The sequence below is a fragment of the Leuciscus leuciscus genome (assembly GCF_965113295.1).
Source record: "Leuciscus leuciscus genome assembly, chromosome: 3".
NCBI classification, from domain to species: domain Eukaryota; kingdom Metazoa; phylum Chordata; class Actinopteri; order Cypriniformes; family Leuciscidae; genus Leuciscus; species Leuciscus leuciscus.
In genome coordinates this window covers 67,052,745-67,078,272 of record NC_138727.1, presented here as the reverse complement: position 1 = coordinate 67,078,272, position 25,528 = coordinate 67,052,745, and the positions used below count along the sequence as shown (strand labels likewise).

The window sequence follows — 25,528 nt, the reverse complement described above, 5'->3', positions numbered from 1 at the left end:
AGGCCCTGGTCATTTCTAGGCTTGACTACTGCAATGCTCTTCTGGCCGGACTTCCAGCATGTGCTACCAAACCTCTTCAGATGATCCAGAATGCTGCAGCTCGTCTTGTCTTCAACGAGCCCAAGAGGGCCCACGTCACTCCTCTGTTAATCTCTCTGCACTGGCTACCTCTCGCTGCTCGCATCAAGTTCAAGGCATTGACGCTTGCTTACAGATCTATCACACGCTCAGCTCCCTCCTACCTTCACTCACTCCTACGAGCCTACATCCCCACCAGACGCCTACGATCAATCAACGAGCGACGTCTCGTGGTTCCATCACAGAAAGCCACAAAATCACTTTCCAGATCATTCTCATTCACAGTTCCATGCTGGTGGAACACTCTCCCCACCCTCATCCGGAATGCTGAATCCCTGACAACATTCAAAAAACCCATCTCTTCCATGAGCACCTAAACTCATAAAAAAATTTTTTTTTTAAAAATAAATAAAAACCTTTCCCTTAAAATCCCACTTATCATGCTTATGCTACTCTGAATAATGCCTGAACTTCGTATTCTGAACACTTCTTGCGTTGTTGTTGTCTTTTGCCTCTTCATGATGACTCGCTTAATTTAGTCCTGATTTGTAAGTCGCTTTGGATAAAAGCGTCTGCTAAATGACTAAATGTAAATGTAAATGTAAATGTAAATGTTTGAAATGTAGTGATGTGTCGTTCGCGAACGATCTGTTCATTGCGTGCGTCACTAAATGCGTGCGGTCTTTATGGCCCATCAACAGACACTCGCGGTGACGCGGTCTATGGCCCATCAATAGATATTTCTCCGTCCTATGGCCCATCATCAATCAACATTGTGCGTCCATAAACATCAATTGCTCATCAGTTTACTTTGAATAATGTATGCTAACAGTTGTATTTTGTTGTTGTTGTTTAGGAATGTGTCTGCATCAAGCTCTCCTTCTCCAGCACCGCTGAGGGGCACGCAGGTGTTCTTCAGTTCTCAGTGCGATGGAGAATCATACTGAGTAAGTGCATAGACGTAATATTTTACAGATGAAATGTAGCCTAATTGTGTTTACATCATCATAATATAAAAGTAGCCTGCCTATTCTTGTGTGAAATGACACAAACCGTTGTCTTTTTTTATCCATGGCCATTAGTGATTTCTTTAATTGTGTTATCTGCGTGCTCACATGTTTTTTTTTTGTGTGTTTTTTTTTTACAGATGTGACAATGAACATGTCCAAGCACCTGTCCTGAAGAGAGCGAAGGCTAACCAGCAGGCAAGCAACAGGCAGTCCACTCTGGCATGGAAAACAGAGACTGATGTTGACATGGTTCCACAGACTGTGCGACTCCGTCCTGCACGGGAAACTGGACCACAACTGAGCTCTGTGACTCACATTCGCCCATGAGTCTATTCAAAAATTTTTTTTCTCCGTACCGTTTCCAGCTACAGTTATGTCCCGGGACAGATACCGCACCATTTCATGGAATGTGCACAAGTCACCCAGATGGATAATGACAGAAAGAGGGGCACAGCTGAACATGACCGTCTTTTCAGGGTCAAACCTCTCATGGACACTATTCGTCATGCTTGTAAAGCCATCTATCATCCTAAAAGAAACTTAGCTGTGGATGAAAGAATGGTGGCATGCAAAGCACACACAGGTATTTTATTTTTTTAAATCAATGTTGGAAACCGTTGTGCTGTTTAATATATTTTTTTATAACCTGTCATAGTTTTTTTCAGGATTCTTTGAATAATTTTTATTTATTTTTTATACAAAAAAAAAAGTTTGGTCTCTTTTTCTTTCTTTCTTCTCCATTGTTGGGAAAGATTTCTATTTTGAATAAATGCTGTTCTTTTTGTAATTATTCATCAGTGAATCATTCATCAGTTCCTCATTCTTTGTTCAGGCTGCCTCACAGCACCTTGATGGGCCATTAGCCATTGGGGGAGTGTCTTTAGTCACACCCCTGGTGTGAATCACATTAATATTCATGGCCCACGCATACAGCAGTGCTGACACAAAAACTGACATGCAAAATTAAAATCATTATATTGCTGTTTGTGAAAGAGTGATCAGAATGATTTCCACATCATTTTGTAGAAAAAATTCTAGCCTACAAGAATAGTCATTCAAAAGTCTCGTGGACAGCTATTCAGTGTGTGTTAAATGGCCTTATTGCGGTAACAATGCTTTTCCCAAAACGTACTAACCAGGCATAATATTTTTTTCTATAAAATGCAAACATGTACATCCATTTTGCTCACATATTATTGTAGCAGAGTCTGTGATGAATACAGCAAAATTACATGTTAGCCAATGGTATGCTGAATTAAATTTCGTTTTGTATTAATTGTATCTTAATTTTGATCTGTTTCATCAACCAATTGCCTGGATTTAATAAATATAGTAAATATAGTAGACAATAGATAATCCCGACACGGAGGCGCTGGCACGTGAACTGGAGCTCATCTCATAAATGAACCGAAACTCAGCATATACGGTGGCCTACTTGCCTCACAGACCTGAGACATATATAGAAAGCTTGAAATGTCTACTTTTAAACAGAACAATTAAAAAAAAAAGAAATAAGACTGCTCTGCTCTCTGCTTATGTAATCTGTATGAAATGTGTATTTCTCTCTGGCGCCTTCACTACTGCGAAGATCACGAGTCAGCATCGTCAACTTCATCTTTGCAGCCGACACTGACACAGAAAACACTTGTTTATTAATAAACAATTAAAATGTCTCCTTGCTATATTTGACATATTCATAATCATTACTTTTGCCGGTTCTTTGTGACAGCTTTTAGGAGCTTTATTGGCAGAGCCACCCTTACATGTTACATGAAAGCGTCACCATCGCATCAGCACCGAAAACATGGAGATTTTTTTCTTTTTGGGGGCATTTTGTTTGTGTTCAGTCTTTCTCAGTTGTCTTTAGGTTAATGTTTCAGTTAACAGTTTTTCAGTTGTTTTCAGTAATTTTGTCAGGGCTAGGCTACAGAAGCAGCATCTGTACTCTCGCGGCTGTAGACGGTAATGTTTTCTCTTGGTTCATGTCAGTCAGTATGACTTAATTTTGATATACAAGTCGCACCTGACTATAAGTCACAGGACCAGCCAAACTATTAAAAAAAGTGCGACTTATAGTCCGGAAAATACGGTATATTGCAAAGCTAGCATCAAGCACATTTCATGTTTGTCCATCTGTGCAAGAACCCCCTTTAAGCATGCGCAACGTTTCAGATAGTATGTCAAATGTAAACACATGAATCGGATATGGGGCAAGAACGTGTAAACGGACGGTCATATAGGCAACAAATCAGATTTGGGCATCAGGACCTGCAGTGTAAATGAGGCTTGCTTGTCCCACATACTTGAGTATCTGCAATGAGCAGTTTGGATCGTTCAGTTTGCCAGAGAGCAGCTTGACTCCTGGGTGATTGTAGCTCAGGTCCAGCTCTCTCAGGTGTGATGGGTTTAAACTCAGAGCTGAACACACATAACCACAGCCTTCCTCTGTCACCATACAGCCAGACAACCTACAGACACACAGTCAGACCATCTTCAGACACACATCAACATTATGACCAGCAGACTGTAAATAATCTCTTATATATTATTAAATACCTCAGAATCTGCAGCTTACAGTGTGGGCTCTTCAGTCCTTCAGAAATAATCTTCACTCCTGAATCCTGCAGGTCATTGTTCGTCAGGTCCAGCTCTCTCAGGTGTGAGGGGTTTGAACTCAGAGCTGAAGACACATAACCACAGCCTTCCTCTGTCACCATACAGCAAGACAACCTACACACACACACAGTCAGACCATCTTCAGACACACACAGTCAGATCATCAACAAAAAACTCACATGACTGGCAGACTGTTGTTGAAAACTTTTATTCCTTCATCGAAGCAAAACCAGGAGACGTTTGGGATCTCGTTCAAGTAGAAGTTATTCTTTATTGAGCGTGCTGCAGGTCTTCCAACTAGTCTGACTAATGTAACTTTACATATTGTCTTATAGGCATTTCAGTGGGCTGTCCTTAAAGGTGCTGACCTTACACACAGCCTTAGAGATGATCACTAAATCTAATCATCTAAAGACAATAGAGGCAATTACCCCCAACTGACTTCCCCAAATGGTATAAACACAAATGGTCACGGGAACTAAGACTAGGTAAACATTCACACACAGTTCAACTCTTAGTTGGAAGATCAAAGACTAACAAAACCCCTGACTATTACAATGTTTAGACAGCTGACTTCTAATCAGTAAATTGATGCCATCATGTTCACCTTGAATGCCCAATACAGTGTAGTTCACCTTAGTTTTTCATGTGATGTTATGTAAGGAAGTAGGATCAGCAGATCTTAAACATATTCTTAAATTTGTAATCCCACATTGTAAATAATCTCTTATATGTTCTTTTTTCAATTTCAGCGGACAAATATATACATTTATCAAAGCAGAAATGCTTCTTTACAATAAAACAAAAACATATACGTCAATACAGAGACAGCATTATAACCCTTCATGTCTACCAATGGTCATGGAAATGAAATACTCAAGCTTATACAGATGTTTTGTGTTTTACACAAGAACAAGGGGAGCTATTACTTATAATTATAAAAAAAACATTACCTTACAGACAAAAAATGTAATTTTTTACCATATTGAACAAATGTATTCTATCTGGGCTCTCAAGGAAAAGGAAATCTTTTCCATCACACGCATATATATGTGACCGATCACGGAAAGTAGGGACACAAGTCGGTTCTGGGGCATTTTGAAAGTGTAGTCTCCAAGCTTTCCAACGATGTGTAACACATGGAAATCTGATAATATTTGGAGAAGTTGTGGCCATTTGAAGGTAGACACTCAAAAAAGCTCAAAGGGGAGAAAACAGCCTCTGAAGATTGTGCAGTTCTCACCTCTCTCTCCTGCTGGGAGTGACAATAGAGGCTCATTTACATCTCATTTAGATAAGCCATACCTCCTGTAAAGCTCCCCCCTGTAAAGCTGTAAAGTACAGGGGGGAGCAGAAAGGTCAGGAAAATGTGCCATCAAAGAAAAAAAAAAGGTTGCAAACAGGTAATATATAAATAAATGTCTCTTAGCATCTACCGATAAAACTGTATAGGCAACTTTTGTGTACACTGAATAAAAAATAAGATAAACTCTAGACAATGTTCAAATCAAAAACAGGATGTGCTATGTGACATATATATATATGTATATGGTATGAGTAGGCTATGAATCAGAATCAGAATAGATTTTATTGCCATTGTCAATGAAAGGTTTCACAGACTAGGAATTTTCTTCGGTGTAGCCTACTCGTGCAACATGAAACAAAAAGCGCTGAAATGTGTTTTTTTAAATCAAGTGATCAAAGTGCTCGTTGCCGCTGTGATCAGTGGCGCAGAATCAGATACAGTGTTTTCTCGTGTGGCTCACGCACACACCGCACTGTCTTCACCCGACGCGCGCTTCAATCCGTTGTGGAAACTCTCTATTCGTTCTGTTGAAATCACAAAATAATTCAAACGTTTGCGTCTCCCTGCTTGATATACAACCACTGATGAACATAATCGTTTTGATGAGAGAAAAAAACTATACGAGAAAAAAAAAAACCTACACGAGGGCGGAATCGAACTCATAACCTCTGAAACGGCTGGCCAAAGCTCTACCACTGTACCATTACAATACACGTTAGTTCCATCGGCGGATCTATGTATTGGCACTGACAACATTGTATTAGGCTACATCTCATTACACGACAAATTAAACCCCATGTAACCTACTATTTAAATCGATTGCTGGACATCGTAATGTTATTGGCGTCCATCTTCATTGAATTTTGAAATCAGATAGAGCCGACCAGAGCGCTGCATAATAAGTAGCCACGCCGGCTTATTCAGTATGGAAATACACACCGACAATGACACGCCCCTACTGCGTGCTAGAATCTCCGAAAAACAAGCCGATTTCAAACTCAAAATGTACGCTTTTAAATATACCAATACTGCTATCTCAAACATGGAGAAGCTTCTTCGTGATCTCAACTAACAGATTCTGCAAAAAAACGAAAATCACCAATTTTGAAAAAAAAAAACGCTTCTTTCTCATTTTGCTCGAAAGTTGTGCTGCCGACTTGTGTCTCTGGTTTCCGTGACGGGTCACATATATGTATATATATATATATATATATTAGTGCTGTCAAACGATTAAAATATTTAATCGCGATTAATCGCATTAATGTCATAGTTAACTCGCGATTAATCGCACATTTTTATCTATTCTAAATGTCTCTTGATTTCTTTTTGTCCCATTATTTTTTTCTCATTTTAATGCTCTTATCAACATGGAAAAGTAGATCGGCTTGCTTTGTGCAAATGTTTTTTTATTGAAAACAACATTGGCATATACTGTAGTGTTCAATTTGACACTAACATTCTCACTTGGAGCAAATAATCTCTCACACAATGTAACACTGTCCATCAATAAAATGGTGAAAGAAATACTGACGAGGTCCTAATATTGACGAGGGGCGGAGAATTCGCATCAGCTGTGTATGCTTGGCCAACAAATGGTATTTCAGACTGGACGTGCTGCGAAGCCTGCGATGATAGCTCAGTTCACAACGACAAAACACACAGATCACTTTGGTCTTGTCAATTGAACCATTTGGCCACTTTTTTAAAATCAAACTTTCCATTCAGAATCTTATTGGCATCCATTTCGGCGTCTCGCGCTCATCATTCATCCACTCAAAACGTAATGTTAAAGGCGCACAATGGACGAGAAGCGAAGCGCAGCGCGTCGTATTTAAAATTCGAACACATTATTCTCTATGAGTGTACACCACACCGGCGGTGCCATTCGGCGTTTTTATTGCTGGCCATAAACTGAGAAAGTGCGCGTCCGATGTGCGATACAAGTTGTCCTAGACGCGGCTTCTCGTCCGGCCGGCTCGCAAGCCCAAACAAGTGTGTGCGGCGTGCCTGTTGTTTTGTTTTCGGTCTAGCTAGATCCGGTGGTGTTGTAGTTTTACTAACGTTACTAGTTGTTGCAAAAGCATGTGAAAAAAAACTACAAAGTTTGTTAGGCGTTAATCGCGCGATAAAAAAATTGACGCCGTTAAAATGGGTTTGCGTTAACGCCGTTAATAACGCGTTTAACTGACAGCCCTAATATATATATATAGTGTAATATGTCAATCCAATCATCAACTGTAAGTGGCTCTGGTTTTAGCCATTTCTTTGTAATTACTTTTTTACTGGCTGCCAGAAGAATTAACATCAGTTTCTTATCGATGTTATTCCACCCATCAAAAGAAATATTAGCCAGATGTAAACATTCACAATTACAAGGAATCGTCACCTCAAAAACAGCTTTCAAATTTCCTTCAATCCCTTGCCAAAACTGGGTTAATTTCTGACACTCCACAAAAATATTATAATGGTTAGATTCCCTTTTCCCTTTGTATTCTTTTCTGTGTTGGTGTGGTAAATCTCTTATATATTCTTAAATACCTCAGAATCTGCAGCTGACAGTGTGGCCTCTTCAGTCCTTCAGAAATAATCTTCACTCCTGAATCCTGCAGGACATTGTTACTCAGGTCCAGCTCTCTCAGGTGTGAGGGGTTTGAGCTCAGAGCTGAACACACATAACCACAGCCTTCCTCTGTCACCATACAGCCAGACAACCTACATACACACACACACACACACACACACACATCGACATTATGAACGGCAGACTGTAAATTATCTCTCATAGATAATCTTATCTCAGATTAGATTGGAACAATCAGAATAATATCCAGATCCATCTGACTTCTGACCTATAATGCTGCCTGAATCATAATCATACACTGTTCGTTCGCTGGCTGGAGGAGAACTGCCCCCCCGACTGAGCCTGGTTTCTCTCAAGGTTTTCTTCTCCATTCGGCCCTGATGGAGTTTTGGTTTCTTGCCACTGTCGCCTTTTTTCACCTTTGTTGCCATTGGCGTTTGGCTTGCTTAATTGGGGACTAGTGTTGTCACGGTACCAACATTTCAGTATTCGGTACCAATACCAGTGAAAATCCACGGTTCTCTGTACCAATTTCGGTACCAAAGCTTAATTTAGATTAAATTTACATATATTAAAGTGTATATCACGGTTACAAATATGGAAACTGTAGTATTAAAAACACTTTACAATAAGATTATATTTGTTAGATAACATTAGATAAAATGACTTAACAATAAACAAGTTATCTACTGTCGCAATTATTCTCCTTGGGGTTAATTTAAAAATACATTTTTAAAATCAAAAGTTAAGATTATTTAATGCACAATGAATGAAGTGAACAAACATGACCAATCAAGTGTTTGTATTAAATAACATTCACAAACATTAATTAATGTTGAAAAAATATATTGTTCACTCAATGTGTTGATGTTAGATAACGCATTAAGTAATGTTAATGAATGGTATCTTATTGTAGTGTATTGTAGCCGCTAGAGTTCTTACTAGATCAAGAAAATATGATCATATAACACCGATTTTATCATCAGTGTTTCCCCTACAATGTATTAAACAGCGCCGCTGCAAAATCTTCACATGATCAGTAATATCACGACATTCACTTACACACGTTGTCATAAGGGGCCGTTCACATGCAAATATTTCAAATGTGGGCGCGCGGAAAGCGCACTCATAATAAAAGCGACGCGGCGACAGACACAACGACACCACGACAGACGCCACTGGAGAGTGAGCAAGCGTTTGTGGAAAGGAGAAGCGGTACAAACTTTTCTCCGTTTAAGTCTATGGGGTCGCTGTGTCCATTTTTTTACTGTCTATGGAAAATATGCCGTCCCGCCCTTCCGTGTTCGGCGATCAGGTTTCATTCTCACGCAGCTTGTTTCGTAACTTCACGTGCGGCTCTTTTCCGCTCCGTGTTTGCGCCGCGCTCTCCGTTCTGTGTGTGTGTGTGTGTGTGTGTGTGTGTGTGAGTGTGTGTCGGCTCACTGCGCTCTCCGCTCTGTGTTTGCGCTGCGCAGAACGTTCTGCTCCTTAACGGCCCAAACGCTCCAATCATGTTGGCTACCGATCACGCACTGGAAAAGCAAAGTCCGCTCAAATAACGTGAAATATCTCAGTAGACTTCTGTTTGCTGAGCTGGTATAGCAATGGGGGCAACAATGGTAAAATGACCTGCTCTGATCACATGCTCTGGTAATAAGAGCTTTGTATGACTATACTTTATTTTGACAATTAATCAAAAAATAAATCTGTTAAATTAAATCTGAGTATGTTGCATAGAACTGAATGAAGAATAATATATTGATGTTTTATATTTTAATATAGGGCTATTTTCTGTCCAATTTGTGTGGACATTTTTCTTTTTTCCCCCTTTTTTGTGTGTTGTTTAATTTAATTAGTGATTCTATATTTAAATATTGATGATTACAAGATTAATCACAGCAAATTGTCTTTCTTACATTTGAGCCCCTGCCCCTGATTAACTCTTTGCACGTCCCTGGAGGTTAGTGAAGTAAAATAGGCTAAGCTAGTCACCTTTTAAACTAATGAAAAGTTTCATTTGGATTTTAATGTTCAAAATATCTACAGGATAAAATAAATGAAAGTACTGGTTACATGATGATGTATCTAAGTGCGAAAGTGTGTTACAAAAAAAAAGATCAGTAGTGCAGATGAGGGAGGAAAGAGTTTCATTTTTCCACTATAAATTTCTACCTTACATCTGAAAATTAACACAAAAGAAAAACATGAATAATCCTGTCCTAATCCTGTTTGTGACCAGTCATGGTATGTCAAATTTGTAGGTCTCAAAATGTCCATTTCTATCCACAAAACTTGCCAGAAGTCATGGTTTAAGGGGTTATAAAAAATAAATAAAAATCTTGCACCCCCAGACACCCCCCCCCCCAAACCTGGAGTTTTAGGACACCATTAGGTCACTTGATGGAGTTTTTCGGTTCCTTGCCACTGTTGCCCTTGGCTTGCTCAGTTGGGGATATTCTGGGGATATTTAATTTGATTTTATCAATCAATAAATTCCACTAGAAACAAACTTATATATAAAATAAAAAAAATATTTTAATTTAATACTGTGAAGCTGCTTTGATACAATCTGTATTGTGAAAAGCGCTATACAAATAGACTTGACTTGACTTGACTAGTGTTACCAAACTATACAGGAGATAAAACGTGTTTTATTTGACTTGACTGTACTTTTATTTAATCCAAAACTGCGTTCATATTTAATTTTAAGAGGGCTTTTTAAACCCTTAGGAGTTATCCAGCCAAGAATAAGCCTAGAACTGCTTTACTGACGGACTGATATTAATGACATAATGACGGCTTTTTATTTCTCATCTCCATAAATATATCTATCTAGTAGTAAAGCTAATGCAAGGGCTAGAAATCAATTAATTCTTTGCTGATACTTCCTCGTCATCATGGAGAGCGCAGTTCACACCGCTATCTCCTTTCCACAAGCGCTTGCTCTTTTTTAACATTTAATTTTGTATTCAAATTACTAAATTCTTTTGACATAAGAGGTCTTTGTACCATTAAAACATCCGGCAAGTTTCACAGCTTAAAACGTCCTAAAAAAAAAAAAAAAAGACAAAAAAAAAAATGTGTTCAACCAAGCTCCAAAAATGGCTTGTTAGAATATTGTTGGTTTTGTGACGTCACATGGGCAAATACATTCACATCAACAAATAGTTTTTGAGTTTTTCAGAGAGAGTTTGCAAAGAAACTTGTGCAAAGATTAGGGTTGGGAACCGAGAACCGGTTCTTATCCAGAACCGGTAGTGTTTTTGAAAAAATACTGGAACCGTGCGAAATTCCTAAGTTTCGGTTCCGAAACCGGTTCTGGTGCGCTGTGTGGGCGAAGTGCTGGGAGCTTATCCTTTAATAGCGACGTCTCACCTCATATTAAAATAGTAATGAATGCACTGAAAAGCCCTCGCGCTACTCAAATACGTTTTGCGTCAGGTATCAACGCAGAGAGAGAGAGCGAGCGTAGAGCTGCACGATTAAGTTAATCTTTAAAAGATCTCGATTCAAACACCCACGCGATCTTATTCCTAAATTACAAAAACCTCCCTGAACATTCAAATCTGTTTGCGCTGTTGTTGACCCAGAGAGAGCAGTTGTCAATATGAAACAGCTTTACAATCACACAGTAGCCTATTGATATTTCTGTTACAAATATTCAAATGATCACAGAAGTACTAAAAGTTTATAATTCGAGTATAAACTGATGTCTACGGTAGTAACCAAAATAGAGTAAATCACCTTTTGAAAGTCGCTGCCTTCAAATAACGAGTGTATCGATTACATCTGATGCTTCAAAACATTCATAAAGACACAGTCCGTAACTTTTTTGTGTTCAGAATTTACAAAATGTATACAATGAGCGAGTGCATCATGAAAGCCTTTTTTTCAAACCGTGTTTTTGTCTTATCCAGAATTACTACGTTAAGCCTGCAATAAGCGTTTTTACTAGGACTGTACTTTAGACTGGCGGATCGCAGCCGCTGCGGAGTAGCCCAGTACCTGCGTGACTCGTCATAGACATAAATAGAGAGAAGTAGCTCCGGCTACAATGTTCTTCCGCAAGACGCATGCAGTTCTGTTTATTAACTGCTAGAGCGCTAATTCATCCAGTAATGAAACAAGTAAAGTCTTTATGAATCAATCATTCAAAACGATTTTAAAAATAATCTGTTCTACACACATCTTACATTCAAGCATATTCTTCCCCTTCTGAGAGGGTATTCTCCACTGCTGGAGACACAATATGCTAGGAGAGGTCCCAAATTATTCTAGAGAATCATGCAGAAATTTTTATTTTCCTTCAGAAAAATTATTTTTTTTTTTTTGCAAAAATTGCTTAACAATATGTTGAATTTGTTGACATTACCAGTCTGTTAAACTCATTTTACAAGTCTAATAAAAGTAAAATCTATTAATAATCTTTCATTGCACAAAAGTATTATAATATGAAAGGCTCCAATACAGAGCGGCAAAAAGCGCTTATGCGTATCCCGTGTAACAATAGTGACATTGATCATCTTGGAGAGAGTTTCATCATGTTGACTGCCGTAGCCGAACGCGGCGCGCTGTTTGAGTGCTGGATGGAGAATGACTGACAGCCGCAGCGGAGGGAAGCACTTACTTGAGTTTAACGACTTCAATATTAATCATTAAATCACTTTATCACATTAAACTGTGGAGTGGCTTTAGAACACTTATAATATAGTGCACGAAAAGTTGACGGTTCTTTACAATGTTTTTGTGGCTTTTGTGAGGCTTAACAATAACACAGAATAGTATACGCACAATATCAGATTTGGATACTGATAGTGAGTATCGGATCAGCGCATCTCTATTCAAAACTGCTATTAAGTATTTAAATTAATTTGTGTACACTCACAATAAACCAGAACACTGTGGCTTTGTAAAATAAACAAACAGGATGTGTTTTCTGTCGTCTCGGTTTCCTTTCCGTCAACTAGTTTGTGGAGCGCTTCACAGAAATAAACCAAACTCAGCAGAATACTGTCACACAGCTTTCCTTTTCTTTTGTTAATCTGTTAATTATTTAAGTCAAATATATTTAGCATATTTATTCCTTTTATACAGCCCTATAGACTATGACTTTATGAAAACAAATTATTATTTTAATTTTAAATGTAACTGCATTCTCCTCAAATCATCCTGGCGACCCAGAGTTTAGAAACCTGTGCTCTAGGGAACTGAGTTTGGCTCCCCTAGTATAAGTGAACCTCAGGGAATATAATAATAATGTAAAAACTAGTAGTGGGCATAGATTCATTTTTTTAATCTAGATTAATCTCACTGTAATCTTGGAATTAATCTAGATTAATCTTGATTAAAATGCCTCATTTGAATTCTGCCGAAGGCATTAAGAATATGTGCTACCCAAATAACGACTAAAAGGCTGTTTACACCGGGCCACTTCATGCGTTTTCTCAGATCGTGAAGAGACCAGGTGTAAATGCCCTCCGAAACGCATTCGAGACAGATTTGAATCCGATCGCTCACACCACTTCAGGAGGAGGTCTGGGCCGCACTCCAGACCATCTGGACAAGTGTAAATGCATCTGGTTGTTGAAACCACATATGTAAATTGTACTTCTCCCAAAAATGCTAAAAAAAAAAAAAAACGTGTGAGAGCGTGTTATAGGCTATATGTAATGTTATAGCCAGATATGACGACGCTACTGAACACGCATCACTGCAGATGAGCAGCTGAGTATCTATTCATCAAGCCAACGTGCAAACTATCGCAAATCAAAGTGAAAGTAAGTCACAGACGCTTAACACACAATCATCATCATTAAAAGTAGAGAAACGAAATGATCTTCCAGGGCTGTTGCCGCTCTCTCTTATTGCGGTCTTTGATTTTGAAATTTTAGCTGATGATCAATAAAATGCAGCTCATATCTGTTGCTTTCGGTAACGTGCATTAAATCTGCATATAGCGGGAATTTAATAGCGATCTGAGAATCTGAGAAATAAATTTTCCCTGAAGCAAACCCGGCGGCTTCATAGCTGCATCCATGTTAGCACGTCACGTTTGATGTGGTCATTTCACAGTAGGCATACACACAGGTTCGAAGCCCCCTACAGTGCAATTCAGCTATACATCCGCGCTAAAATATCAAGGTGAAAGTCATCATAGCTTGCGTAGTATAGACCCAGCTCCCAACACAACTTTGAGAATAGATTAACGGCGATATTTTTTTTACCGCCCGATAAGAGTCTCACGTTAAGGCCATCCTTAAAAATATTTTGGTTTGCAGTAACAGCAAAAAAAAAGAAAAAAAGTAGGTCGGTCTATATTTTTATATATATCAAAAAAATGATATAAAAAAGTATATATTTTTTCATTTTTAAAAAAAAATCAGGGTCGGGTGACATTAGGTGACATTTTTCACCTATGTCTAAGGGCTGTTTACACCAGGCCACTTCATGCGTTTTCTCAGATCGGATTGCAATCTGATTTATCAAAACGATTCCATTTACACCTGGTTACATAGGCTAAATGTGTGGGGGTTTTTTTGCGGATATAAATCCGATCTTCAATTACCGCTATATGTAGATTTAATGGAGTGCACGTCACCGAAAGCAACAGTTATGACTACATTATTTTATTTATCATCAGCTAAAATTTCTGAATCAAAGCCCGCAATAAGAGAAAGCGGAAACAGCCCTGGTAAGATCATTTCGTTTCTTTACATTTAATGATGATGATTGTGTGTTAAGCGTCAGCGACTTACTTTCACTTTGATTTGCGATAGTTTGCACGTTGATGCTCAGCTTCTCATCTGCGGCGAGTGTGTTGCAGTAGCGTCGTCATATCTGACTAAAACATGACATATAGCCTAGAACACGCTCTCGCATGTTTATTTTTTAATAAACCATATTCAACAACATATAAAAATGAAATAATCTTTAGAGTAAAGCCGCAGCCATCATTACCAAGCGCGAACCATTGACAGTGAATGAAACGAAGCAAACTTAGCTTGCAGGCAGTAGTGTGACATGCGTTAACGGTTAACCAATGGTGTAAACATAATCATAGATGACGCGCCACGGGTTTTTATTTAAAAGAAAGAACTTAGCTTATGTTTGTATGTAGGTCTAGGCAATTTATATTCACAATACTTAATAACTAATATTATTTTATTGCATTTGTATTAGTTGTTTGAAGAGTTAAAAAAAATCTGTCGGTCTTAACGCAAGTTTACAACCGGCAAGTCGGTCGGACTGAAAGGGAAAAAAAATAAATAATTGGGTCGGTACTAAATTGACAGGGTCGGTCGGGTTACGGCAAACAAGAATATTTTTAAGGATGGCCTAACGCAGCTTATACTACAGGGCCGTTGAATGCTTGTATCTGATTGGTTGACGAACGTTCTAAGGTGTGCATTATTTTCAGGGAAACGCACGGCTAAAGTAGTTCCAGGCAGGTCTCGACCGCATTACAGCTCCATATCACTTCGCCTAGTTAACTGTAATAACGGAAAATAGGATACAATTCATAACAAGAAAAAGCATTTAGCCCCATGCGCTTGATCTGCAATTTTCAATGTCTAGCTTCACAAGCAATGGAAACATGCAGTTTCATTTTAATAAATAAAGTATATTCCTATCTATAATCAATAGAAAATTAAACTGAATATAGGCTAAATAAATGGATAGTCCTGCAGCACAGATTTTTATTGCAGATAATATAACAAATAAATTATTATTGATAGGCCTTACTTGTTAAAAGGCTTTTTGTTTCATTTAATTGGCTAGTCTACTGTCATCTGTCAATAATAGGAAAAAAAGAATGAACAAATTAATTAAAACGAATTGAATAAATAAATACATAATAATATTGACGCACATGCTTTTCTGTCTCATTATTGCAACATCTCTCTCTAATAACTGCATAAAGCCGAGGACACACTTTAAGGCCGGTTATCAATGTAATCTGATGACTGATCATGTCCAAACGTGTGTTCAGCGCGTTCAGTCTGTGTTCAAAGTCTGTGTTTATAATCTGCTGCAGTCGATGAAAACAGTCAGAGAATGTGCCAGAGTCGTGTGTGCCAGCATTAGTCTGCTATCAGTGGCTCAAACCTCCGTTAATAACTCTAAAGTGACGTTTTGGAATTAGCAACGGAGGCATGGGATTAGATGCGTAAGAAAGTAGTCCTACAGATTCAAGAGCATTTTAATCACAAAAACTTTACAAACGTCTTGAAATACAGAATCTGAACAATGTTTCGAGGTGTGGTAGCTGCAGGGCTCGCAAAATTTCTAAATCGCTGGTAGCCCTTCGGGCAGGCACTCTTCAGATTTTGGTAGCCCGAAATTAATTTGACTAGCCCATATAAAAAGACTACAATTTTTTATGTAGAATATTGGTTAGGAGTCAAAACAATGAATCAAAAACTTTTTCAAAACACAAATATCAACAAATATGCATCTGGTTCTAACTGAACTGAAATGTGTGTGACCAGTGTGGATCATGAATCAGTCTGTGTCTGTGGCGATGATAAAAAATAAAAAATAAATTAACTCTTTAGTTTTAGTTTAGGGTCTAATACTCACTATTAACTTGTTTCATTAACATGCAGATGGCAGGGTTTTTTCATCACTGAGGTCCCGAGTGTGAGATATGCTAGTTAGGGGGGTTCGGGGGCACCCCTGAGAAAATTCTTATTTCTCTGATCTACATATGTGCATTTTAAGATGTTTTGAAAACAAAAAAATTGGATAACAATAGCTTTAAAACCATGTCAGTGGGCAGCTGATTATTTTTCTCTCCTCATCAGCATCACACTCCTATTCTCTTAGTTTTTCTCTTGCTCTGTCTCTTCCCCTCCTAAAGCTGAGCTTTGACTGATAGAGGTTTTACATTTTTGTCTGTCAGTGAAGAAAGTAAACAGGGTCAACTGATAGGCTGATTTATGAATCATTTTCTCAGATGTATTAATTTACTGAAAGCTACTAGGAAAGCTAGGTAGCCTAACTACCTTTATTATATTCATTTACAATATGTACACATTCATTATTGATCTTATTCCTAATACAGGGCCGTAGACAGGGCTTTATAATCAAAGAGGTCCTACATTTAAGGTTATTAGGGGGTTCAAATGTTTTATTTCTCGGATATGTCCATTTCAAGACGTTTGAAGGCCAAAAAAGGATAAGAAATAGCTTTAAAACCATGTCAGCAGGCAGTAGATGATACCTGCTCTCACTTCTTATCCATCACTCTTTCTTTCTCTCAGTCTCCTCATCTTGCCCTGTCTCTTCCCCACCTAAAGCTGAAATGTTTTCATTTACTGAAACCTACAAATTGTATATTAATTCTGTACACATTCATTATTAATCTTGTGCCTATGATGAAAACGGCTTTGTTAATGCTAATGTCCCCTCACAATGATAGTAAACTAATTAGTCACATTACATAGGCCTATTTTCAGTTCAAAATGGCGAAATTCGACAAAAGTATATTCATTTGCCTGATTATTTTTGTCATTCGTTTCACATTCATAACCTAAAAAAACTGTCAAATATGAAATGTTTAGTTTAGCTACTTACATCTTATCTCACACTTGACCGTGAACTGAAGCGTCGAGTCGCTCGTGAACATAAAGCCCGCCTACTTTGATTTGATTGGTCATCTCAAATATTCTGACATTGACGAGCACCACAGACCAATGAGTGACAGACCAATGAGACTCAGATGAACACACACACACACACACACCGTCCTCTGTTTCTGACGTGCGCTCTGCTCGGCGCCGCTGCGGATTGAAGTTGAAGAGCGTGCTGGATCTGATTATAACAAGACTGAAACGAACACTATTTCAGATAGCCCGTCGGGCAGGCCGGTTATGCATTTTGGTAGCCCGACTAGAAAACACAATAGCCCCGGGACGTCGGGCAGGCGATTTTGCGAGCCCTGAGCTGTAGTACTCCGCTTCGCGTCGTGACCGCATTACCACCTCGGGTGTGCATTATTTTTCTAATAATTCAACGGCCTGTCATCAATTATTCCTTACATGTTAACGCCGATAACGGCCCACCACTAGTAAAAACGTCTCGGGTTACGACTGTAACCCTTGTTCCCCGAGAAGGGAACGAGACACTGCGTCGTCGTCGTGACGACACTTTGGGGAACGCCCTCAGCGTAACGCATCTGAAGTATGAATGAAATCTGTCCAATCCTGATTGGTGCTGCGTCATGACGTAGTAGATGACGGCATACCCGGAAGATACAAAGGGACGCCGGCACACACACACATTAGCTATTTGCGATGAAGCACGCGCTCTGCCCGTGATAGGTGTGGCGACGAGACGCAGTGTCTCGTTCCCTTCTCGGGGAACAAGGGTTACAGTCGTAACCCGAGACGTTCCCCTTCGAGGGAACTCGCACTGCGTCGTCGTCGTGACGACACTTTGGGGAACGTAATACCCACTATGCCACACCGTAATCACACCCGCCCTAGTATGAAGCTGTAAAACAGGCACACTTAGGACGCGAGCACTCTGGCGCCAGGCGTCACAGGGAGTTGCAGACTGTAGAACCGTATGAAGGTGTGCGGAGTGGCCCACCCAGCCGCTTCGCAAATATCCTGAAGCGAGACTCCAGAAAGGAGGGCTACCGAGGAGGCCATGCTCCTGGTAGAATGAGCCCTCACGGCCATAGGTGAAGGCAGATTGCGCACCTGATAAGCCGTGGCTATAGCCTGGACAATCCAATTACTGATTGTCTGCTTGGATGCAGGCAGCCCTTTCTTGGGTGAACCAAAGCACACCAACAACTGGTCTGACTTCCTCCACTGAGAAGACCTCTCAAGGTACACTCTCAGGGCTCTGACTGGGCAGAGCAGGTGAAGTCTCCCCTCTTCCGCCGTCACGTGAGGTGGAGGATGGAAGGCCTGAAGAACCACTGACCGTGCCACATTAGATGGCACCTTGGGCACATAGCCCGGTCTAGGATGTAAGATGGCCTTAACTCCGCCAGGAGCAAACTCCAGGCAAGTTGGCGTTATAGCCAAGGCCTGGAGATCCCCCACTCTCCTCAGAGAAGTGATAGCTAGGAGAAAGGCCACCTTAAGGGTCAGGTTCTTTGCCTCAGCCGACTCCAGTGGCTCGAAGGGGGCCTCAGCCAACCCTTCAAGTACCACCGCCAGGTCCCAGGTTGGGACTCTGGAGCGAGCCGCAGGCCTCATCCTCCGAGCCCCACGGAGGAAACGTACAACCAGATGGTGCTTCCCCAAAGGCCCATCACCTATAGGCGAGTGGAAAGCCGCAATGGCAGCCACATACACCTTAAGTGTGGACGGGGTAAGACCGGCGGAGAAACGATCTTGGAGGAACTCCAGCACTGAAGCCACTGGGCAGTTAACTGGGTCCACCTCACGCTCTCTACACCAAGTGGAAAACACATTCCACTTCAGGCTGTACAGTCTCCTGGTAGAAGGAGCCCTGGAGCTGAGTAGGGTCTCGACAACATCTGCTGACAGGCCAGCCTCTAGGTACCGAGCCCCCTCAGGGGCCAGACCCAGAGGTTCCACAGCTCTGGCCGGGGGTGAAATATTGTGCCCCCTGCCTGCGACAGCAGATCCCTCCTCAGAGGAACCTGCCACGGAAGGCCGTCCAGCAGTGCTACAATGTCCGAGAACCATACTCGGGTCGGCCAGCGGGGTGCTACTAAAAGTAGGCTGATCCCCTCCCGGCGGACTCGCTCCAAGACTCCCGGGAGCAGAACGATCGGGGGAAATGCGTACAGACGCAGCCTTGGCCACGTCTGCATCATGGCGTCCAGCCCCAGCGGAGCTGGATGCCTGAGAGAGAACCACAGTGGACAGTGGGACGTCTCTTGAGACGCGAACAGATCCACTTCCACTGGGCCGAATCTCACGCACATGGCTTCCACCACCTCTGGGTGGAGTCGCCACTCCCCGGGCCTCAGCCCCCGCCTCGACAGGACGTCTGCTCCCTGATTTTGGTCCCCGGGGACGTACATCGCTCTGAGAGACGACAGTTTCCCCTGGGACCACAGAAGGATCTGGTGTGCCAGTCTGCATAGAGGGCGCGACCTCAGACCCCCCTGATGATTCAGATACGCGACTACAGAAGTGTTGTCCGAGCGTATCAGGACATGGTGGCCGCGGAGGTCTGGGAAAAAGCTCCTCAGAGCTTTGTAGACCGCCAGCATTTCCAGGCAGTTGATGTGCCAGGAAGAATGCCGGGTCTCCCACAGACCTCTCGCAAAGCGGCCGTCCATGACCGCGCCCCAACCAGTGAGGGAGGCATCTGTTGAAACGGTTTTCCGGCAACAAGATGCTCCCAGCACTGGTCCCTGGGACAGGAACCAAGGTTTCCTCCATATGACGAGAGAACGAAGGCATCTGCGCGTTACTCTGATCATACGGAACGGATTTCCCCTCGGGGAAAACCCCTTGGCTCTCAACCACCACTGTAGGGGTCTCATGTGTAGCAGGCCAAAAGGTATGATGTTGGACGCTGCTGCCATGTGCCCCAGCAGTATTTGAAACTGCTTCACAGTGAGGTTGTGGCCTAGCTTCACTCTGGAGACCAACGCCTGTATGGAACCCACCCGAGCAGGAGACATTTGTGCCCGCATCGTCGTGGAGTCCCATACCACTCCCAGGAACGTAGTCCTCTGGGAGGGCGTCAACACGCTTTTCTTCGTGTTGAGTCTCAGCCCCAAGCACCTGATATGAGCGAGAACGACATCTCGATGTCGAACTGCCATATCGTACGACTTGGCTAATATTAGCCAGTCGTCGATGTAATTGAGTACACGAATGCCCTGGAGTCTCAGCGGAGCCAGCGCTGCATCCATGCACTTGGTGAAGGTGCGAGGGGAAAGAGCTAGGCCAAAGGGAAGAACCCGATATTGGTACGCTTCGCCCCCGAAAGCGAACCTCAGGAACTTCCTGTGACACGGAAGGATGGAGATATGGAAGTATGCGTCCTTCAGATCTATCGTGACGAACCAGTCCTCGAACTGGATCTGACTCACGATGGCTGGAATTGTGAGCATCTTGAACCTGAATCTCCTCAGAGAACGATTCAAGTGCCTGAGATCTATTATTGGACGCAACCCCCCATCCTTCTTGGGAACTATGAAGTACCGGCTGTAGAACCCGGACTCCCTGTGTGGCAGAGGAACACGTTCTATGGCCTCTTTTACCAACAGGGACTGAACTTCCTGTTCCATAACCCGAACCTGCTCTGGGCCGACCACAGTCCAGACCACCCCGTTGAACTTCGGTGGAGGGGAGCTGAACTGCAGCCTGTAACCCAGCTCTACAGTACGCAGGGCCCACGCAGATATATTCGGAAGGCATGACCATGCGCCGAGATAATCTACTAAGGGAACCAGCCTCTCGAGGCTGGCCTCGGGTATTAACCGAGACTCGTTCCCGACCCCCTGAAGCGGCTGACCGGCAGGGAGTAGTCGAGAATGATTTTCGGTGTGCATACGCGTTCGCTGCCCAGCCACAGGTCTTTTTAGAGGTGGCTGGAGCGGCGTGCGTACGCGGGAAATCAGTGTGGCCCGAAACGTACTGGACGGCGGGAGCACAGCACTGATTCCCCGAGAGCTCCGGGAAGGAAGCGACCTCGATCGCTCCATCCCGGGGGGGACAGCTCTCAGCGGTCCGGTCGCAACTAGGACCGCTTAGAGGAAGCCTTCTTCGCCTGAAGGACGGTCCTTAGATCGACCTTCGGCTCCGAAGGCTTACCTCGAGAGCGTCGCCTCCTTTGCCAGGCTCCCTCGGGAGGGGCGCGGGAGGCAACACTCTCCTTTTGCACCCGACGGTGCGAGGAGCTGGCAGACGGCTGAGGCTGCCCCTTAGAGGCAGCCTTCCTAGAGGAGCTGGAGCGACGGGGGAGGTATTGCTGGAAGGCTGCTGACTGCTTTTTCACCTCCTGAAACCTTCCAACAACGGTATCGACCGCGCCACCAAAAAGGCCAAAAGGCGAGATCGGGGAATCCAGGAGAAAATGTTTTTCCTTCTCCTTCATCCCTGATAGATTTAACCATAGGTGTCTCTCAACGCACACCAAACCAGCCATGGAGCGGCCGATGGCACGGGCCGTCTCCTTTGTGATGCGGAGAGACAAATCAGTGGCCTTTCTGAGCTCCAAAATATCCTCTGGAGATGGCCCTTGGCCTTCATCCAGCTCCTTAAGGAGGTCGGCCTGGTAGGCTTGCAACACTGCCATCGTGTGCAAACAGCCACCAGCTCGCCCAGCCGCCATATATGCCCTGCCCACCAGCGCTGATGTATCTCGGCACGGCTTAGTGGGCAGTACCGGGGCCTTAAGGGACGATGCGGCCTCGGGGGAGAGATAGCTCGCGAGAGCCTCCTCAACCCGAGGTAATCTCCCATCCCGGCGTGGAGGTTGAGATCTGCGCCTGAAAAACCTCTCATCCAGCTTACTGGGCGGCTGGATTTGAGGTTCCTCCTGTGGCCAGTCGATATTAAGTTTGGCCACAGCGCGTGTCAGAACCTCCACAAGCTCCTCTTGGGCGGGTGGATGCGCTGGCGTTTGAATTTCTAACGTCGCATCACCCGCCTCGATGTTTAAATCATCTGACTCCTCAGAGCCAGACAATTGCAACATCTGGTCCTCCGCCTCGCGGGAAGAAGCCGCCTCGCGAGCTTCCACACGGGGCGGGAGAACGTCTGAATCTTCAGACGAGGACTGGGAAGATGCCGTAGCAGTCCCATGTCCCGCTGACAGATCCATTTGTGAGCCCCACGATCTGCGACGCCGCTCTGCCTCGGCAATAGCGGGCCCAGAACCGCGAGGCTCGCGAGCCTGGCCATGCTGGTCAAACACAGCGAGCCGTGAGCGCAATGTTCTCAGCGGCAGCTTATCGCACTCGCTACAAGCGGCTCCCTCGAGAGCCGCCCTAGCGTGCTGCACGCCGAGACAAAGCACACACAGCTGGTGTGTGTCCGAGCCCGAAATATAACGTGGGCACGGATGCACACACTTCTTAAACTGCTCGCTCATATTGATGCTTGTGGCTAGAATAGGACAGACAACAATAAATAGGACTGACAAAACACAGAGCGCTTCAAGCTGAAGAGCAAAAAGCTGATGTGTGTGTGTGCCGGCGTCCCTTTGTATCTTCCGGGTATGCCGTCATCTACTACGTCATGACGCAGCACCAATCAGGATTGGACAGATTTCATTCATACTTCAGATGCGTTACGCTGAGGGCGTTCCCCAAAGTGTCGTCACGACGACGACGCAGTGCGAGTTCCCTCGAAGGGGAACTCCATGTCATGACCCCTGTAAAGATGTAAGATGCATTATTAAAATGATTCTTTAGCTATTAATGATTAAACACTCACAGAGCTTTTCTGCAGTTGACCACAGCTGGTACCAGTCTTCTTCTCCCCTCATCTGATGTGTTGTATTTCATGGGGTTCAGCTCATCCAGCGCCTCCTCTGAGATCTGAAGCATGTAGGAGATTGTTGAACAGTGAGACGGAGAGAGTTTCTCCTCTGAGTGTTTGTCTGATTTCACAAACTCCTGAATCTCTCTGGACAGAGTCTGATCTTTCACTTCCAGCAGACAGAGGAACAGATTGATGGATTGATCAGCTGAGAGATCATCATCTGTATCTTTGATCTTGTCTTTAATGTCCTGTGTGATTCTCCTGATGCTCTCTGAGCTGTTCTCTGTGTGTGTCAGTAGATCCTGTAAGAGTCTCTGATTGGACTCCAGTGAGACGCCCAGCAGGAACCGCAGGAACAGATCCAGCCGTCCATTCTCACTCTCAAGGGCTTTATTTACTGCTGATCTTAGTAGATCATACAGAGAGACTTCATCAGACATGAATACATCCAGAAGCTGCAGTGGTTCCTTGTTCTTCATTAAATAGCAGTAAAACACATAGAAAGCAGCGAGAAACTCCTGAATGCTCAGATGAATGAAGCTGTAGACTTTCCTCTGATGAATCACAGATTCCTGCTTAAAGATCTCAGTGCAAATCCCAGAATGCACTGAGGCGTCAGTGACGTCTATGCCGCTCTCAATCAGGTCCTCCTCATAGAACATCACATTGCCCTTCATCAGCTGATGGAAAGCCACTTCAGCAAGTTTCACAATCACTTCTCTGTTGGACTGCAGGAGTTTCTCTGGATCTCTCTCTTCATACTTCTGATTCCTCATGTTGATCTGAATCAGCAGGAAGTGGATGTACATTTCAGTCAGAGTTTTAGGGATTTCTGCACTCAGATCTTCTTCCAGGAGCTTCTGAAGCACAGTGGAGGAGATCCAGCAGAAGACGGGTATGTGGCACATGATGTGGAGGCTTCTTGCTCTTCTGATGTGTGAGATGATTCTGCTGGCTTGATGCTCGTCACTGATTCTCTTCCTGAAATATTCCTCCTTCTGAGGCTCATTGAATCCCTGAATCTCTGTCAGACGGTGGATGTATTCGGAGGGGATCTGATTGGCTGCTGCTGGTCTGGAGGTGATCCAGATGAGAGCCGAGGGAAGCAGATCTCCTTTCATGAGCTTTGACATCAACACACCCACTGATGAAGTCTCAGTCACATCAGAAACTTCCTGAGCGTCTGAAAACATCAGTGTGATTCTGCTTTCATCCAGACCATCAAAGATGAACACAACTTTACACTCCTCATAAATCTTTGAGTCCAGATCTTGAAGTTCAGGATGAAAGTCCAGCAGAAGTCTGTGAAGACTGTACTGATGATCTCGGATCAAGTTCAGCTCTCGAAATGGAAGCACAAACATGAAATCTACATCCTGATTGTCTTTTCCCTCGGCCCAGTCCAGAATGAACTTCTGCACAGAGACGGTTTTCCCGATTCCAGCGATGCCTTTAGTGAGAACAGTCTTGATCTGCTCTTTCTCCTGGCGTCCTGGTTCAGGAGAGGCTTTAAAGATGTCATTGCAGTAGATTGGAGTGTCTTGTGAGTGTTGTGTTCTGGCTGTTTTCTCCATCTGTAAAACCTCATGTTCTTCATTCACTCCTCCTCTCTCTCCCTCTATGATGTAGAGCTGTGTGTAGATCCTGTTCAGGAGGGTTTCATTCCCTTGGAGTTTCAGTCCCTCAAATAATCTCTCATACTTGTTCTTCATGCTGGCTTTGTGTCTGTGTTTGACTCTCTGTAGTTCATCATTCACTGGTTGAGGAGAATCCTGGTCTCCAGTCTGATCATCTCTGAATGGTGACAAAATACACACATAAAACACTGTTTGTGAATAAAACACGCAAGGAACAGCAACACATTAATGAACATTGTCAGTTTAACAGATTCTCCTTATATACAACACTCAGGGTTTCTCCTGGCTCAAAACGAGGTGGTAAAATCCTGATCATGTATTTTAATATTAAGATAATTCAATTAGTATTTTCCGTAGACCATCATATAGCCGACTGTGTTTCCCACAGTATTTAGTGGGTGGAGGTCGGTACCTCTAGGGGGGTCAGGGGTCATGCCCCCCCGGAAGAACATTTTGTACATTTCAGTTCGACTTAACAAGAGCATTTCTTTACACGCACACACACGCGTGCACAATGAATTGGAGACACTCGATCTGCGGCAGTGGACGCGCACCGTTATGAATGCCTGTGCAGCGATGTGAAATAACGGACATTCAGAATAACGCAACTTCTACAGCAGACTGTATTCTCGTAATGTTTCGACTTTATTCTCAAAATGCTAGATTTCTTTCTTTCTTTTCTTCGTTGCGGTTCAGGGCTTCTGTAGGCTATTCTGATTTTCTCGTTGTGCCGCTGCTCTAGAGGCAGTATTTTCTAACCATGTCGGGGGAGTTTTATGCGTATGGGTTTTAGAATAATGTCACTTGCCAGGTCATGTAAGGGGTAGACTACTGACTTTATTACACTTGTTAAAACGAAAATGTGTATG

The 25,528-nt window shown here is 42.9% G+C and overlaps 1 protein-coding gene and 1 long non-coding RNA gene across 5 annotated transcripts in view; one reads left to right on the top strand and one right to left on the bottom strand.

Moving 5' to 3' along the window:
• LOC309494163 (NACHT, LRR and PYD domains-containing protein 1 homolog) overlaps positions 1–25,528 on the bottom strand; it is a 266,736-nt gene that overhangs the window by 94,110 nt on the left and 147,098 nt on the right. The window contains exons 10-11 of one of the 4 annotated variants that reach the window (XM_082163403.1): positions 7,549–7,722; positions 3,645–3,818 (exon numbers count right to left, since the gene is read on the bottom strand). The exons of the other annotated variants lie outside the window; for them this stretch is intronic. Coding sequence (XP_082019529.1) covers positions 3,645–3,818; positions 7,549–7,722 — 348 coding nt within the window. The remainder of the gene's footprint in view (positions 1–3,644; positions 3,819–7,548; positions 7,723–25,528) is intronic. 4 annotated transcript variants of the gene reach the window in all.
• LOC309494183 lies at positions 7,718–10,637 on the top strand. Its single transcript, XR_014204248.1, has 2 exons — positions 7,718–8,169; positions 10,231–10,637. It is a non-coding gene; the product is annotated as an uncharacterized lncRNA (long non-coding RNA).